At 36.7% G+C, this 13751-nt stretch overlaps 1 protein-coding gene across 1 annotated transcript in view; it reads right to left on the reverse strand.

Annotated features, from left to right (window-relative positions):
• Positions 1 to 1984: 1984 nt before the first annotated feature.
• The window catches only part of ACADL (acyl-CoA dehydrogenase long chain), a 43866-nt gene continuing 32099 nt past the window's right edge, over positions 1985 to 13751 (reverse strand). Inside the window, exons 9-11 of the mRNA XM_021703087.2 lie at positions 10862 to 10989; positions 8169 to 8255; positions 1985 to 2910 (exon numbers count right to left, since the gene is read on the reverse strand). Of these exons, the coding sequence (XP_021558762.1) occupies positions 2817 to 2910; positions 8169 to 8255; positions 10862 to 10989 (309 nt within the window). The 3' untranslated portion in view covers positions 1985 to 2816. The remainder of the gene's footprint in view (positions 2911 to 8168; positions 8256 to 10861; positions 10990 to 13751) is intronic.

Here is a 13751-nt window from a genome sequence, read left to right on the forward strand (position 1 = left end):
GGACCCTGGGATTATGACCTGAGCCAAAGGCAGACGCTTAACAACTGAGCCACCCAGGCGCCCCTGTTCCCTTTCTTTTGATAATACCACTCTTGCTTCAGGAACTGCCTCTCCTGTATTCCTGATGAGACTGTCAATCATAATGCACCTTTCCTCTACCTTATAATGACATTGTGCTAAAGGCTGTAGGCCCAGAGAAGCCCAAGGTCATTTTTACAGAGTGTGCAATGAAATTTCCCTACAGGGTCCATTAGACCCATTTGCAAAAAAAAAAAAAATAAAGTAATTGGTTATAGTTTAAGTGCTGGCAGTCCTAAGCCCTGGAATCAAGCCTCTGGGACCCTAGTTCCTATAGTTGTTTTAGATTGTTGAACTACTCCACAATCCTTTTATATTTATTTACTTTGGGCGGGGGAGGGGCAGAGAGAGACTCTTAAGCAGTCTCCACGCCCAGCGTGGATGAGGGGCTCCGTCTCATGACCCTGAGATCATGACCTGAGCCCAAATCAAGAGTTGGGCACTTAACTAAGCCATCCAACTGCCTCTCCACAGTCCTTTTAAGCTAGCACACTCAAGTTTGTGTTCACAATAGTACGAATTAGGTTTCTTTTGTCATTTGCACCTGAAAGAATCCTGAGATATTAAAAGAACTTGCCCAAGATCCAACAGCTCCTAAAAGGTATTTATTCAAATTCAGGTCTGTCCGTCTCCCCAGAGTAGGCTTTTCCTACTATGCCAATGTACTTTTTATGTGTATGTTCCTAAAATCTAGTTTCTGTAAGATTGAGAAAGGAAGGAAAAGGGGCTGAGAGGCAGCGGGTCAGTCTGTCTAATCCTATATTGGTTTCCGGTAATAGGGGGAGGGGAGAACTACAAATACCGTAATCTAATAAAAATTTATTTTAACCCATTTTGTAAAGTATTTAATACCTATGAACAAGAACTCCAGGGGGCAATCATACAAACTTCTACCCAAGAGGTGTGGAATTCTAGGAAAGAATGGTATCAAAGTATTTTCTCTTCCCTCTGCTCTACCCAGTTGTAATGGTTGCATTAAAAAACAATACCAACACCACCAAATTAAGAAGTTTTCGAAGTTTATCAAGAATACCTCTATTTGTTTCCATTAAAAGTGTCTTTATTCACTGTTTCACAGGATTTTGCAAAAAAAAGAAAAAGGTACTGAAATGATTCTATCAGATTACAAATTAAATTAATGGCTGCTGCTTCTTTTTTTTTTTTTTTTGCCCAACCAACCGAGCCACCCAGGCACCCAATGGCTTCTTTTTTGATAATAATTACTTTTAAGTGTCAAATCAAATGCTTCCTCACTTTCCTATCTTATTTATTTACTTTTAATTAATTAATTTTTAAAAAGATTTTATTTGACAGAGATACACAGCGAGAGAGGGAACACAAGCAGTGGGGAATGGGAGAGGGAGAAGCAGGCTTCCTGAGGAGCAGGGAGCCCAATGCAGGGCTCGATCCCAGGACCCCAGGATCATGACGCTTAACGAATGAGCTACCCAGGTGCCCCATTTATTTAGTTTTTAAAAAGATTTTATTTTTAAGTAATCTCCACACCCAACATGGGGCTTATACTCACAACCCCATAATCAAGGGCTGCATGCTCTACTGACTGAGCCAGCTGGCCAGGTGCCCCCTCACTTTTCTATTTTAAATGGTTTCTGTGATTATTACACTTATCATGATTTGAAATTTTCTTGTTTATTTATTTACTTCTTTATTTGTTGCAACTTATTTGCTTATTCACATCTTAGCAGGGATCTTGCCAGTTTCAGTTGCCATCATATTTTTAAGTTTGGCTTATAGAAGACACAAAGTATTTTGTTAGGTTTTTTTTTTTAAAGATTTTATTTATTTGACAGAGAGAGATACAGTGAGAGAGGGAACACAAGCAGGGGGAGTGGGAGAGGGAGAAGCAGGCCTCCCGCTGAGCAAAAAGCCCGATGTGGGGCTCGATCCCAGGACCCTGGGATCATGACCCGAGCTGAAGGCAGATGCTAAGGACTGAGTCACCCAGGCGCCCCTATTTGTTAGTTTTTTAGTACACTGCTCCAAAATAAAAGTCACTGTTTTGATACCTATAAGGTATACCAATATATTGAAACTAAAGGATGATAAATTATTCTGTGTTCTCCTATAAATGAAACTGGGATGAAATCTGTTGAAAGCCCAGGTGTTAGTAGATGAGAGAAGCGACCACATTCTCTAGTTGGGTGGGGTTGGGCAAATGCTCAGCTTGAGTTTAGGGATTCCAGGAATCCAGTGGTTCCTGCTTCCACTAAAGCAGCTCTTCATTCATCAGCATTTCAGAGACTCTGCATAAGCTTTTGTTTGAGGAAATGATGCCAGGGCCTAAAAACAGAGTGTTTAGGAGAGGGTGGTAGAAATCATTTACATTGTATATTCTTCCCTTTCAAAGTCAATGTGCTGTAACTATTATTAATGTTACTATAAATAGTAATATTTAACAAAACTATTGCTGCCTCAATTTGAAAGCAATTATGCTTTTTTCGAATTTTAGAGAGAATCAAAGACCAAGGTTTCTAGAATCAGAAAATTTTTGCCTTTTAGCTATGTAAAAAATTAAAAGTTAAACCTTGTACTGGAGAATTTTAGAATCTTTGAATTCAAAGTTTCTCCTACCACTGTAATAATCTCATATTTGATTTCTCTTTAATAGAGCATATAAAAACATGTTTAGCGTTTCCTCCCTTGCCAGGTTGCATTTTATCTTGAGTAGATTTAAAACCAGATTATTTGTAACAGGATTCCAGGATGTGGGCAGATGTCTATTTGTCATGGACGATATCTCTTGCAATCAGCTCCTTCATTATTTCGTTGGTACCACCATAGATTGGCTGAACTCGGGCATCCACATAAGCTCTAAATAAATCAGAAGATGACTGAGTAAATAAAAGATATTGGAAATTACAAATTTTGACTTACCAGGTAACTATTAGTTTATTTATTTAATGAAATCCGAACAATAAAAGTTCTTTATAAATTCCTTTTTTTCCACTATGGCATTCATCCTAGATTTTTATAATTATAAAATTCTATTAAGATACTGATCATCTTTATAGCTTTGTTTTAGTTTGCTTGATGAGACTGCAATTTCAAAATAACATTTATTAGTATGTTTCATTGATTTAATTTTGTAAAATTTAGCACATACAGCATTCTAAAAAAGGCTGTTTCAGGTTTAGAATGGACAGAATGTCTTAACTTCTTGTTATCTTCAATGTTCCCTTAAAAAAAAGTTGAAATCTACTGGTTTTATAGGAAACAAAAGAGAAAAGAAAGTACCTATTTTCTAACATCCCTTTAGATTCCCACTACCAATGCTGCCATCAGGAGTATAAATTGATACTTTAGAAAATATTACTTCCCACAAAGTTAACAAGTAACTTATTTTTTGAAAATGGTTAATAGTCACTCCAGTAATGTATGACATTAAAATACTGAGTGCCTAAGTCTACTGCCACAAAAAAAGAAAAAATGTTACGAGGAATTCACTTTTGGTAGCAATGATAGCAACCAGGAAACTGTATAGTTGTTTTTACCTTTTCTCATCTCATTTTATCCTCCCACTTTATCCTCTCATTTTCTCATCTCATTTTATCCTCTCATATCCTTTATCCTTTACATCAGCATCAGGGAGGATAAGTACTACTATTGTTTTGCAGGTAAAGGAACTGAGTGCAGAGCAGTTATATATACATGTACTAATTAATGGTTGTTATTTATTGGTCACATAACAGATAGTTAATTGGCAGGCTGGAATGAAAAGGTAGGTATCTTGCCACTTTGGCAAGTATCTTTTTTATTCTATCACAATATTTTCGTTGGTATAGGCATGCAGGACTAGTTATGAGCTTTGGACTTTCCTAGTAGACAAATTCAAAGGCATTTTTTTTTTCAAGCATAAAATGCTTTTTGTTTTTATTTATTTATATTTATATTTATTTATTTTAAAAATTTTATTTATTTGAGAGAGAGCAAGAGAGCGAGAGCACTGGGGAGAAGCGGGGGGAGCAGAGAGAGTGGGAGAAGGAGGCTCTCCACTGAGCAGGGAGCCCAAGGTGGGGCCTGATCTCAGGGTTCCAGAATCATGACCCGAGCCCAAGGCAGCCAATTAACCGACTGAGCCACCAGGCTCCCCTGTTTTTTCTTTTTAATCTGAGACAAATTAAATGTGCCAGCTCTCTAGGAAAATGACCAGTTCTAGGACTCTCCATATTCATCATGGTACCTTGCAAACAGTGAGCACTCAGTAAATATTTACTGATTTGGTGTATTACAAAGGAATTTTAGAGTCTCAGTACCTACTTTTTGATGAAACTTGAAATATGAAGACATCTGCATTTTCAAATATATTTTTTCTTCTGAACAGATCCCATTGTTGCCCACAAAATCGAGCACTTGCATGTAAAGAAGCTACCTAGCATTTCAGCCTACTTCAGCAATGCTTTTAGAAATTTTTGGACTGGGCTTTTTTCTTTTTTTCCACCTTAAATAAGTTCCAATGGAGTAGGTAATGACAGAGATCAGCACACCTTTTATAGGTTACTAATTAAATTAAGTCATCAACTAAAATTGACAGAGAAAGGCAGCAGAAGGAATGTTTAACCACACAGTGACGAAGCTCTGTATCTCAGGCTGTTCTTCCTAGCAGGACAGAGTCTTGAAATGGCAAAGCTCAATAAGCCTCACTTCTCAAAGGCCCCAAGCCTAATGAGTAAGACTGAAACACGTTCACATGCTTAAGACCAATTATTTAAAAACAAAAAACAAAAAAAAAGCGACGAAACAAAAAAGCAAAACAAACAAAAAACCCCAACAAACCCAACACACACACACACACACACACACACACAAATAAAAACAGCTTACCCCGAGGATATAAGAAACACAATCAGAATGATTTTTTCTCTCAAAGTCTGTGCCCTGCAACCACATACTGCCTAATGTGTCTAATCAGCCTTTTGATATTATCTACTATTCTCTCTTCCTAACTTATGAAAAGTTCTTTCCTCCTGTCTTTGGGAAGAAAAACAGCAGTCTAGTTTAAAAGTTCGTACAATCTTTGAACTAACGAACCAGCCAAGAAGGGGATTATTATTCCTGAAAGGAAATGTAAGTCTCTCAAATTGAAACCAGGCATTTCAAGTAAGCCATCAAGCTACAAGATTTGCTTGCTACTGACCTGAGGAATGGCCTCTAAGAAAACAGAGAGCAAGACTTACTCTACACTCTGATCTTGGGCTATGTGGATGGTGACTCTTCACCTCATATGCCTTTCTTGGAACCTGAACTACATTAGACAAACACTGAGCCAATACATGTCTACATTTCCAAAAGCGGTTGTAATGGCACAATCAAGTAGAAGAATATAGATATGCATTATGATTTCACTCTTTTACATTGTGAATATTATGAATAAGATGGATTAATATTGTGAATAAAACATGAAAATGCACAGAAAAAAATTCCAGTGATGATTTAATTTGTGCTAGCATAACTCAATGTTTACTTCTGATTTCATGACTATACAAAGATAAAAAAAATATATCTGCTTTTGATTAAGGCTCATTTGAAATAGTTCTGAAAGGATATGCCAAAATCCAAGTCCAGGGATTGACCAAAAAATAAAATAAAATGAGTATATATATGAGTGTGCGTATATATATAAAATTTAGTTACTTCATGTCTACATTCCCAAAGAAGGGAAAAGCCCTAGTTGCTGCTGAGTTTTTATAAAAGGTTATAAATTATACACACACTGTGATTAAAGCTTTGTGAACTGCCCCAATGGCTACAGAAAATTAGTAGATTAAATCTATACTGGAGCTTCTGTTCTTAATGTAACTTAACTAAAATGTTTAATTTTCCTCATTAAAGACCATAAGTATATCAAATGTTTTCAATTATGTTTGCCAAAATAATAAATTTGAAAGTCAGTCTGAATACTAGTTTGATAATTTTCCCCTTCAGATAGTCTGTATTTAGATTAAAATTAGAATAGAAAAAGTTTTTAGAAGCCCATAGCATTCACATTCTCAGATTCAGAACTCAACTGGACTTCTCTCCATATAGTAAAACTTCCTTGAGAAAGTTTTATAAACTGAAAATATTGCTAAATAAGAGGAAAATTTGCTAGAGCAAAATGAATAATCAAATATTTAAGATATGAAAACTTTGATCCTTATCATATTTAAGTTTTTTTCTGAAGTGCCAATTTTTTTTTACTTTTAAAAAGTGGTATTTTAGGGGCACCTGGGTGGCTCAGTCAGTTGAGTGTTTCTTGGTTTGGGCTCAGGTCATGACCTCATGGTCATGAGATCAAGCCCAGTGTCCAGCTCATGCTGACTTGAGATTCTCTGCCCCTCCTCTGGCTCGTGTGTGTGTGTGTGTGTGTGTGTGCACGTGCGCACGCACATGCCCGTATGCATTCTCTCTATCTAAAATAAATAAAATCTTTTTTTTTTTTTTAAAGATTTTATTTATTTATTTGAGAGAGAGAGAATGAGAGACAGAGAGCACGAGAGGGAAGGGGATCAGAGGGAGAAGCAGACCCCCCGCTGAGCAGGGAGCCCGATGCGGGACTCGATCCCGGGACTCCAGGACCATGACCTGAGCCGAAGGCAGTCGCCCAACCAACTGAGCCACCCAGGCGCCCTAAAATAAATAAAATCTTTAAAAAAAATAAAATAAAAAGTGATATTTTAGAAGACATATAAATGACCAACAGGTATATGAAAAAAATGCTCATTGTCACCAAAATCAGGGAAATGCAAATCAAAACCACAATAAGATTCACCTCACATCTGCAAGGATGGCTATTAACAAAACAACAACAAAAAAGGAAAACAGGTGTTGAGAAGAACGTGGAGAAATTGGAACCCCTGCATGCTATTGGAGGGAATACAAAATGGGGCAGCTGCTATGGAAAACAGTATGGAACTTCCTCAAAAAATTAAATAGAACTACCATATGATTTTAAAATCCCATTTCTAGGTACTGATTGTAAAGAATTGAACAGGACCTCCAAGCAATATTAGCATTCACATGTTCATTGCAGTATTATTCACAATAGCCAAGATGTGGAAACAACCTAAATGTCCATGCACAGATGAATGGATAAAGAAAATGGAATGGAATACTGTTCAGCCTTAAAACAGAAGGAAATTCTACAATATATGACAACTTGGATGGACTTGAACATTCTGTTAAGTGAAATAAGCCAGTCACAGAAAGACAAATACTATGTGTTTCCACCTATATGAGGTATCTAAAATAGCCAAATTCATAGAATCAAAGAAGAATGATGGTTGCCAGGAACAAGGGAAGAGGATAATGGGAAGTTATTAATCAATGGGCATAAAGTTACAGTTGAGCAAGATGAATAGGCTTAATTAGAGGTCTGCAGTACAATGTTGTACCTATAGTTAACAATACAGTATGGAACACTTAAAAATTTGTGAAGAGGTAGATCTGATGTTAAATGTTCTTACCACAGTAAAATAAAATAATTAATAATCAATGCAAATTAAAGGAAGAAGAGTAACCTATTTTCTATCCACTACATTAGCATAAGGTTTAAAAAGCAGTAACATTCATAGTTTAGGAAGATAAGTTATCCTCAAACTTTTTTCATTTGAATATGAGTTGCTACTAACTAGAGAAAATAATCTGGCAATGTATTAAAATTTAAAATATGCATACTTTTGAACCAGCAGTACTACTTTTGGAACTCTGTCCTGTCATAATCAAAAACACATGTATCTAAGACAAATGTTTAAAGGTGTTTTGTTGAAGCATTTATTCTCATAGTAAAAGAGTCGAAATAACCTGTGTAACTATGATTAACCAATAGAATATAGTATCATTTGACCATAAAGAAAGTGATATTAATCCTTCTGTATAATGATTCAAATAAAGCCAAACTTTATTATATTGGTCTCTTCACTTTAAAAATGATAAAATCCTAGTAGCGAGCTGATAACATGAAGCTGTTTCATCTGCTTGAACACACTCTGTAGTCAGATGACAAATACGAAGATTCTGCTTCTCTTTTTCCTCTACACTCAATGTACAAAGTACGGTAAAGAAATTTTCCTTTTTCTTCACATCATACTCACTTTGCAATTGGGTACTCCCACATGTATCCCCAACCTCCATGGAGCTGGACACAGTCATAAGCTACACGGTTTTGTAACTCAGATGCCCTAGATGACCAAAATAAAAAGCAAAAAAGGAACATTTGAAATGGATTTTCACGAGGTGCTTCACAATCAGGAAACAAATTATTTCTGACTGCTTAAAGACATACATTTATCAAAAAATTACAATTAGACATATTAGCCAACCAGAGAAGATTGACATAAATTATATATGAAATAAATCTCTTGACAATTTTCACATAATGAATACTTTCCTCATCAATTAGTTCTGGCTGGGTTTTTGGTAAGGCTAGAAATAAAATGTGGAAAGCATAGACTATTAGGTTTGGGCTACTTTAGGCCTGAAAAGGACAAAGTAAAAACCTGAATTTGGTCTAATTTATTTAGATTCTTTGTATGATCTAAGTAACTATATAGTTATACAACCATCTATTTCCTTTTGCCTTGTAATATGTCTTTTTCTCCAAAGATATCACTTCTACCTGAAGGTTGCAATTCTGAACTTCAGTAACTGTGAAAAAACTTTTTTTAGGGATTTTCAGAAATAAACTGAAAGTAAAAGTAAAAACCTAAGAGGGAAGACTACTATTAAGGTACGTACCATTATTTAGGAAACTTGTTAAAGATTATTTGGGCATTATTATTCCCAAAGTATCTGAAATACTTGAGAAATATTCTTGATCTTATCACAGTAATTTTAACTATCATTAAAATTCTTAAGATAACTCGCAGAGATTTTATTCATCTTAACATAAAAATATAAGTTCAAAATGCTTTTCAACATATTTTTTAACTTTTAAAGTAATGTCTGCCCGGGCGCCTGGGTGGCTCAGTTGGTTAAGTGACTGCCTTCGGCTCAGGTCATGACCCTGGAGTCCCGGGATCGAGTCCCACATCGGGTTCCCTGCTCAGCGGGGAGTCTGCTTCTCCCTCTGACCCTCCCCCCTCTCATGTGCTTGCTCTCTCTCATTCTCTCTCTCTCAAATAAATAAATAAAATCTTTAAAAAAAAAAAGAAAGAAAGAAAACTAAAGTAATGTCTGCCCATAATGTGGGGCTTGAACTCACGACCCTGAGATCAAGAGTCGCATGCTCTTACTGACTGAGCCAGCCAGGCACCCTTCGACCTATTTTTCAACAGTGGGAAACAAAGCAAAAGTAAGCATAGCCACATTTTCTTCTTTAAAATAATTTTTAACTTAAGTCATAGGACAGGTGAGGATGTTCCTAATACAACAGTAACAATATAATGATTAACAGATAAGGCTCAGGGGGCAACAATATTTGGAATTCTATACATTTTTGTATTTGGCAAGTATTTTAGTGAAATATTTACTGGGGTATAACTAGTTGCTTCCTCTGCTTCAATGTGAAGTAACAGTATGTCTTTAAACTTAGTGTTTTCAAAGAACAATAATGTCAATAGCTATCTAAATATCTCTTTTTCTAAAAATGTCTAAAAAATTTTTATACTTTTTGGGGCGCCTGGGTGGCTCAGATGGTTAAGTGTCTGCCTTCGGCTCAGGTCATGATCCCAGGGTCCTGGGATCGAGTCCCACATCGGGCTCCCGGCTCAGTGGGGAGCCTGCTTCTCCCTCTGACCCTCTCCCCTCTCATGCTGTTTCTCTCTCGCTCGCTCTCTAAAAAATAAATAAAATCTTAAAAAAAAAAAAATTTTTTTTATACTTTTTTCAACTAGTCAAAGAACTTGCTATAAATGTAAATGTAAAATGTCTCCCTCAAAGTACAAGTTCCTAATAATGCCACATCAATTTCAACCTGGCAGTTTTATTATTTTGGAATCATTACATAAAGAAGTATCCTGCATATTTCCCCATTCTATTTCTGATTGAACTGAACACAAGTTAATGAATAATGACAGGAATTTTTTCTAGGTTATTTTTGGGCTAATGAGATGTGAGAATGTTTGTTTTTAAAACAGAGGAAACCAAACCCATTCTCAGAATCTGATTTAAACTATATTCTTGCATCTTAAAATACATAAAAACCTTATAGGAGTCTCTTTTCAATTAATTCATCTTTAATACCATTGCTACTCATCTTTAATCCCAATGAAAAGTCTTTCCAAGCCTAATAGGACATTTTCCCTTTCACTCAATTGAGCATGTGTCACTTTTGATGGGACAATCAATTTTTCACAGATGTTTTTCTTAGATCTGGACAACATTTTAAATAGAAAAATGCAGTCCAATCTACTCATTTCACAGATATCAAAATGTTGGCCCAGAGAGAATTAAATTTAATTATAGTTATTCAGTGAAAGACTTGGGATTCAATATCAGGATTTTAAGTCTTAGTGTTCTTGTTTGGTCTCATTACAGTGCTACTCGTCAGATAATTTGAAATTAAACCAGTACTTGAACGAACTAACCAGTCACCCTACTTCAGTATCTTAATATCTTATTTTCAATAGCAAGCTAAAAGTTAAATCCACTTGAGTAATTTTTAGCACATTATAAATAGGCTTCATGGAACCTTCCAGCATTTTTTTTTTTTTAAAGTTGGTTCTTACTGTTAGTTTTTATTTTCACAGCCTTCTTCCTTTAAGACCCTCACGGCTGAGTGTAAAGTTGGAAGAATTGCATAACAGTCTGTGCAAACACCACATTTTAATTACTGAAGCATGCATACCAATATTTCGCCATGGAGGCCGTGGCAGAGTCCAGACGTTTCTTTTCATGCAGCTGAAGACAGCTGTCCACAAAAGCTCTGGTTACACAAATGTGTGTTTTTAATTCTGCCAGCTTATGCTGCACTGTCTTGAATTTAAAGGAAATGAAAGGGAAAAAATTGAGCATAGAAAAAGAGCATATTTTTAGTTACCTAGTATATCAAAAATTATATAATGGAAGATCTTTAGAGCAAAACAAAAGCAAAATTACCAGTTCTTTTTTTTTCCCCCCCTCTCTAAGAGGCATATGTTAAACTAAATAGCTTAAATTTAAAACGCACTATAGGGGTGCCTGGGTGGCTCAGTCGTTGGGCGTCTGCCTTCAGCTCAGGTTGTGATCCCAGGGTCCTGGGATCGAGCCCCGCATCAGGTTCCCTGCTCCACGGGAGGCCTGCTTCTCCTTCTCCCACTCCCCCTGCTTGTGTTCCCTCTCTCGCTGTGTCTCTCTCTGTCAAATAAATAAATAAAATCTAAAAAAAAATAAAAATAAAAAATAAAACCCACTATATTCATTGCTAGAGAAATCTGTACTAAAAGATGAAAAAAGAGATAAATACATAAACAACATCTCATGTTTTAGATTAAAATTTAGACCATTTAGGGAAACTGCCTGAAAAACAGCAATGGCTATAATAGGTGAGCACCATCTGGTGGCACAGTCCTTTAATACAGCTGTTGAAAACACCTCTTTTTCCTCCAGAATCTAAATCCATGAAGAATTTGTCTTTTTTTGCTTTTTATAAAGAATTTGTCTCTAATAATGAAATTAAGTATACACATTTCTCTATTCTGCTTCTTTGTCTTGGCGTAAAATAATAAAGTAACAAGCTGGAAGGACAACATTAAAAATATTTATTAGACATTATTTTATATTGCAAAGTATTTAATTTAGATCTACAGAATGTAGAATAACAGGATCAGAGCACTCCAGAGATAAAAGTCCAGTACGCTCCAACCTCTTTCATCTCTCTCTGCCCTTCCTTCGATCCCTCTCAATAGCTAGTCTCTAACTTGAACTGAATGATCTGGAATGGCCAATGTTAATATTTTATACTTTCTCTTGCTGGCCATAGACAACCTATAGTAGCCTTCGAAATCATTCTCTCTACTCTCAAGGGTTTTTGACTGCTTTCACTTCAATCAAATTTTCTTATATTCCAGTTTCTTGGCTCTCATACCTTGAATTCTGATTTTACATCTGGTCTCTTTGGCACCAACCCTTGAACCTCCTTCAGGAAACTGGCTTGGATTTGACATACTAGCCTTCCACTTTGTGTAACCCCCCGAAATATACCCCATTCTAGTTGACCTCTTAGGTTCAAGGCCCAGCTATGGTCAGCTGGCTCTGTCTTCCTTGTGGAAATTCAGACAGAACAGAGTTTTGATCATGCTGCTATGGAATTCATGAGTGAGACCTTTACTGTGGCTAATAAAGGTGTGGAAGTTAGTGACAAAGTGGCACAGTTAAAATCAAACTAGAAATTCATGTGCCCCACCTATGCACTGGCAAGTTCAAAGCCATGATTGAGTCCCCAAAAGGAAGGCTTTAGGGACCAGATTCTCAAGAGGATGCTGGCCCTGCCATTCCTATTGACTATGGCAATTCTCAAACCACAAAACTGAACCTTTTAGCATCGTTGTGGTGGGGACAGTTTGGGTACTTTCCATTTTCAGAAAAGAGTAGAAAAGGAATATAATAAGACCCAGGACCAGACAAGACCTGAGTGTCGGGAGGAGTAGGTGCTATGACGGACCGATTCCTCAGAGGTGTATCAGTATAACTACCATGCCAATGAAAAACCCAACTGACTGCATTTCCCTTGGCTTTACTCCATCCTGTTCTAGAAACAGACAATATGACTGGCACCTAATGGTTCCAAAACCAAGCAGTAGGAAGAGTGGTGCCACATTTTTTCTACCTCTGTATCCTGGCCTCTGATTCAGAACATGCTGGGTCACATCAAAACCTTCTCCCCTGCCCCACTCTTTCCCTTACCTTGTTTATCTCCCTTTCTATTCATTTATATTTAATTAGGCCAAATCTCTATCACCTAATCAGCACGAAGTTTCCCACTTCCACCCCAAACATTCAAGATTATTCATAGAAAACCTAAAGATGCAAGAAGAAATGGAAAAAAGTGAGGAAATACTGTTCTATACATTGAAAACAGATGAGTATATATCCCCTTTAAGCCTATTCCTGGTTTAGTTCAATGACACTATCTATAACACTTTATTTGGAAAATAAGTGAGAATCTGACAATTCTTTTTTTAAAAAATTTATTTTTATTTGAGAGAGAGAGAGAGAGAGCGCACGCAGTGTGGAGGGACAGAGGGAGAGGGAGAGAATCCCAAGCAGATTTCCTGCTGGGAGCAGAGCCCAATGTGGGGCTTGATCCCACAACCCTGAGATCACGACCCAAGCCAAAATCAATAGTCAGATGCTCAACAGACTGAGCCACCCAGGACCCCTGAGAATCTGACAATTCTTAAGATACTTTTGCCCTCTCCCCACTGTGATGGCGCACTTGAGAATTTATGCACTATTTACAATGTCAGAGAATCAAGATCTCTAAACCCACTTCCCTCACATGAGAGCTATTTCTCTGGGAATGCTGGGAGCTTCCAGAAGCTGAAGTTAAATTTCAGATCAGGATGGACTCATTTAGAACTCTTGCTTTAATTCATTTAGTGAAGTCCACAGGTTTGAAGAAATTAATGCCTCCAAGAATACATAATTTACTCTCTGGGGATAAAGAGATTAAATATTTGCATATTCTAGACATCACATTGGGCATTACTATATAGATTTTGTCTTGGCTCTTCACTGCAGACATTGCCTCATGTTTT

Source organism: Neomonachus schauinslandi, chromosome 3 (assembly GCF_002201575.2).
Source record: "Neomonachus schauinslandi chromosome 3, ASM220157v2, whole genome shotgun sequence".
NCBI lineage: Eukaryota > Metazoa > Chordata > Mammalia > Carnivora > Phocidae > Neomonachus > Neomonachus schauinslandi.